This window comes from Chaetura pelagica, unplaced genomic scaffold (assembly GCF_000747805.2).
Source record: "Chaetura pelagica isolate M959 unplaced genomic scaffold, ChaPel_1.0 scaffold20, whole genome shotgun sequence".
Classification (NCBI taxonomy): domain Eukaryota; kingdom Metazoa; phylum Chordata; class Aves; order Apodiformes; family Apodidae; genus Chaetura; species Chaetura pelagica.
The window spans coordinates 4,110,049-4,115,199 of NW_009951958.1; the positions used below are offsets into that span (position 1 = coordinate 4,110,049).

Below are 5,151 nucleotides of genomic sequence, written 5' to 3' on the forward strand. Positions count from 1 at the left end.
AAATAAAAGCAGCAGAACCCTTTCAGAACAAAAGTTGAGTTTGTCTTAGAAACAACAGCTATTGGCAATATACTTTTTTAGGACAAAACTGAAACACTGTATAAAAACAAAGGGTCTTTTAAATAAAGGACCTAATAATACTGTGCTTAAAGCTATATCAATAACCACAAGGAAGAAGGAATGCTGTAGTGTGCAGCTGTGGGAGCTGTTTTTTTTGTTGGGTACTACAGGAAGAACATGATGCTTTTGTGCATGTTAACAAAAAATAGCCCAAAGTGTTCTGCCCCACCTCTGTCCTTCTCTGCAATGTTCACCATCTTCAATAGTAGAAGCAGCCAAATGCAGCTACCACACAGAACAGGCTGTCCTGTGGAAAACAGGCAGGCTCCGTGTTAGTGAAGGCAAGCCCTTTGCTAGCCTAACTGAAAAGGCTAACCTAAGGGAACACCTGGACCACAGCACCACCTTCTATTGCAATATCTTGCCATTTTTTCTCTTTTATTTAGCTTCCTATTAACCTCACTTGTGGTTTAATCCAGGTCAGTGTGAATGCCAGAAGTGCCTCAGTTTACCCACAGACCCATGGGTGTTTAGGTGTCAGTTTAAAACATACATTACTATTATTGAGTAAAATTTGGGTATTATTGGGATATAATTTAGGTGTTATTAATATCCAAACCCCTGACTTTTGCACATCCCTGGACTCAGTTCAGCAAAGCATGTAAGAGAAGACTTTATCTCGTGTTTCTTTGGGGTTGGACTAGATGATCTCTCGAGGTCCCTTCCAGCCCCTAAGATTCTATGATTCTATGATTCTTCTCTCCACCTGTAAAATGGTGGGACTATAATGACTTTTTGACCTAGTGAGGAAATCAGTTTTATTATGTTGGGTATTATATCTAAGTCTGTTTTGTGAAAGAGGACATAAATAATACTATTTCAGAAGAGGTTTGGCTCCTTCCCTCTAGTGGTTGTTTTTTCTTTGCTCCACGTTTAAGGTCATTCTGCCTCTCATCCAAAAGCAAGTAGCTTTACACTTCCCCAGGGTAAAGCAGCTGATACTTACATTCATGAACACGTCGTGGGCATAGCTGTCAGTGTCAGCATCCCAGAAACATCGTGCAGCCATACTAGACAAAGGAGACACAGGGGAGCCATCACCCAGAGTTCATGTGTAAGGACCTAAGTGATGACAGGCACTGTCCTCAAAAAACAAACTGAGCTTCCTTTAAAGATAAAGGAAATGGGAAGTGTTCTGAATCCTGAGCCTAGACCTCCACTGTTGAATTCCACCACATCCTCTAACCCCCTGTCTATGTGGATCAAGCTCTCTATTCAAACTCATCAGCTGTCAAACCTTGCCACCTCCACCGTGCAGCAGGGTTTGAAACCTCATTACTATGGTGCTTCAGAATCTTTTACTTCTGGCCTATGCATCTCAGTGGCTAATTTAGTTTATTTGTTCTTGTCCTTCACCTCCTGCACCCTCATGGTACATACTCCCAACTTATTTATAGGGAGCTATCATATTCCTTGGCAGATGTGTTACTAGACCATGAGCTAAGCTCTTCTAGTCCTTCCATATCTATACTCTCCATTCCCTGACCATCCTGCTGGTCTTTTTCTACACCTGCTTCAGTCCTAGCTTTAACTTGAAGACAACCAACTGGACCGTAACAGGATATGACAGATGAGACCTCACTGCTGCCTTGTCTAATGTCATTGACCCTCACCTTTCTGTGCTGCAAATGCCCAGTTCCTGGCCTGCCCCAGTCAATCCTGGCTGACAAGTCCCTGATGTGGCACAGCGCATTGTTCCTAGTCCCTACACATAAAGACTTATTGTTATGAGATTGCTGAATTTAATATTTTTTTCCCTATTACCTTAGCCTGCAGGGTCATTCTGTTTGGCGTCTTTTTTCAATTTATTTTAAAAATCAGTATTGCACTCTGTCCCTGGAGTACCCTGGTTACCCAGTATTTTGCATTAAGGATGTAAGTGATCATGCTTCTTTTGCCTTCTGCCAATTGCTAACCAGAGAATGTCCCCCATTGCTCTGTCAGTCTGTGTTGCTTGGCTTTGCATTTCAGATCAGACCACCTCATTACACAACTCACCCTGGTGCAGGGCTCTGGAGAAGTCTGCCTGCAGACAGACATTCCTGACAAAAGCCTGAGCAGCAGGTACAGACATTCCTTCCTGACCTCCAGAACATTGAGGCTGCAGATCTGATTACAGCTCTGCTGCACGTATCTTCTGCTGGAGTACCAGGCACAATAATAAAAGATAAGCCCAGCAGATAAAGCAGTCTTGTGGGCTGTTCTCTTTTGTCTTTTCCCTGCTCACTAGTAATGGAAAGCTACAGCCCACAACTGCAGCCAGGAGGAATTCTTTTGTCTGACTGCAGGTATCTGGAGCTGGACTGAAAGTGCTCAGCACCCACAGTCCAGGCTCATTCCCATGACTGCAGGGGGATTACAGAAATCTAAACTTCTGAAAACTGTCTACTTGGGGGGGATTAAATGCAAACAAAGTACTTTAGACAGAAGCGAGTTACCCTGGCTCTGGTGTTCCTTGGAGGACCTTGAGAGCAGACTGGGTATATGTCTAGTTTATTGTGAATAAAAATGCCTCTCAGCAGCACTCCTCACAAATGCTTCTCAGCATTTCAGCTTGCTAAGAGCCACCATGCAGCCACTTATCACCAGGCAATTCAATCAGCCACAGTCCAAGCCCTCACTTGCCACTTAAAGAGAAACGAAAGTGCTTTACACTTTTCTCATCTGCAGAGATCTTTGTACTTAGGGAAGTTGGAAGCAGCTTCCAAAGGAAAAAAACCACACCCAAATACAACAAAAAGGATAGAAATACAATTTAAAAATGCAGAACTTACTTTACTCCTTCTCCTCTCTGCTCTCCAATCACAACCTGCACCACCATTTTGTACCTGTCAAATCCCTCGTCTGGAGAGAGAGCAAAAAAATAATAATGAGAGCAACAACTTGTTTAAAATATGAGCCCAAAACAGGACCCAGAAGGCTAAAGAGTCTGGTTACAAATAAACTGTTCTGTACAAGTCCATGCAATTGGCGAAATGGTCAGACTGCCTTGCAGCTTCATTTTCCTAGGTACAGAGGACCATGGTGTTACTGGAGTTAAGCTGAGAACAAGAAGAGTATTTGGCATCCATCCAAAGATGCATCAAAGGCAGAAGACAACCCTGAACAGCCCCACTATATGTCAGCATTCTACTTTGACAACTTTAAAGAACTGCACACAAGAAAAGAATGTAAATAAGGCTGCTGGTGGACAGAATCCAATCTGAAAAAACTCCTGGCTTATTTTAAAACTGTTCTGATGCAAAAGGATTGTAGAGATTCTTCTGCCACGTGTTTCCTTTGCTTCTGAGCTGGGATTAAAGGCCACATAAAAGCATATGCAGGTCTACATTATGTGTCTGCAAAGATACACTGTTGTTTTACAATAGTAAAGAAATACCTTTGGGGCACAGGCTAGATCCAATCAGGCCATGGCAATGCTCCAGAAGCCGAACCAGAAGCAGCATGTTTAAAATAACATATAGATCCTAATGCCTGTCTTCAACACAGTAGTGTCCTGGAAAGACTGTGTTGTGCTGTTTCCACTGAAGAACTGAACACAAGGTGCTGTGTCTGGTAACAACCTCTACCTCGATGCTTTTCAGAGATGTCAGCCAGTATAAGGGCCACACTGGGCCAGACTCGCTTTGGGCTACTGTGAGTGTGTTTACAAGTCATTGAAGCCAAGCCCTGTGCATATTAGCTCAGCATTCACATGTGCTGGGACTGCAGCTGCTGCTGGTTTTAAAGCAGATGTGTAACTCTGGGAGAAGCATAAATCCATGTATGTCTGTGTCACTGTGTCTGGCCAGCCCAGCAGATGGAAGCAACAAGCTGTCCTCAGGAAGAAGGTGGAAAAAAAGTGGCCGTGCCAACTCACATCTGTGTACTTGTTCCAGCACTGAACACAGGAAACACCTGCTGGAGCCTGAAATTCACTTCTTGCACTCAAAAATGCTGGAGGGCATCCTGCAGAGCACCACCATGACCTTTCCCAGTGCTGCAAGGCAGAAGTCACACCCCTCCTAGGGCTGACTGTCTTCCTAACTCTCCCCCTTTGCTGCTCCCACGGGGCCTTGTTCTGTGTTCTTCCTGCTCTTTCACTCTAACCCAACTCTGATCTAACTTGCAGCAGGAAAAAAAAGCAGATCTGGTTCTGTTTATTGAAGCAAGAAGCAATGAAGGATCCTTTCTTCCTTCTCTCTAATAAACCTTCTTTCCCCTTGCAGCCCCACACCGGCCAGTCTATATGAAATCTTGTCTGCTTGAACAAGGTTTCTGGCTCTGCAGGCAAGGAACATATGGGCCAGAACGTGTCATAACAGCAAACTTGAGTCAGCCAGTGGGGAAGAGAGAGATTTCAACAATTAAGGAGGAAAGAAGGAATTTTTCAGTGGAGGAGGAGACAGTAAGAAAAGGAACTACTTCCCTAGAAAAACTCCTTACCTTTCAGTCTGTCTTTTATTGCCTCTGATAAAGACTGTGTAAGCTCAGACATTTCATCTGGGATGAACTGCACATTGGCCAGCCTCTCCACCAGTATCCCATGGATGCACTCTTTTACTGTGGATGATTTAAATCTATCAGGGAAAAAAACACAAACCAATCAAAACAAAATAGCAACAGAAGAATCAGAAAGTTCACACACGGGTGTAGAAACAGACAGAACCCCACCCAGGAAAATGAAGCTTTCATATATTAAAGAAAAATGACAAATGGAAAACCATAGGGGAAAAAAAAGAAAGCCCAGCGTGCATGGAGATTCATAGCCAGCCCTGCCAAATGCCAAACACCCACAAAGGCAGCACGAAACCAGCCCCATCAGGGGTTGCCCCTTAAGCAGGGTCCCCCACTTGTGTTCCCCTCACCTCCCCCCCTGCATCTCATATCAAAGCTGGTCTGAGCAGCCGCTGCCCCTCCATCTCCCAAACCCCGGGGGCTCCCCTATTCCCAACCCCCCCCTTCCAGCACCATAGCCCCACACCAACCCCCCCATGTCCCAGCACCCCCTCCCTGACGGTGCCACGTCCCTAGGCCCACACCTCCAGACCC

At 44.7% G+C, this 5,151-nt stretch overlaps 1 protein-coding gene across 1 annotated transcript in view; it reads right to left on the reverse strand.

The window, feature by feature from the left end:
• Positions 1-319: 319 nt before the first annotated feature.
• TCTEX1D2 (Tctex1 domain containing 2) overlaps positions 320-5,151 on the reverse strand; it is a 10,110-nt gene continuing 5,278 nt past the window's right edge. Inside the window, exons 4-7 of the mRNA XM_010000419.1 lie at positions 4,546-4,679; positions 2,895-2,964; positions 1,067-1,130; positions 320-367 (exon numbers count right to left, since the gene is read on the reverse strand). Coding sequence (XP_009998721.1) covers positions 320-367; positions 1,067-1,130; positions 2,895-2,964; positions 4,546-4,679 — 316 coding nt within the window. The remainder of the gene's footprint in view (positions 368-1,066; positions 1,131-2,894; positions 2,965-4,545; positions 4,680-5,151) is intronic.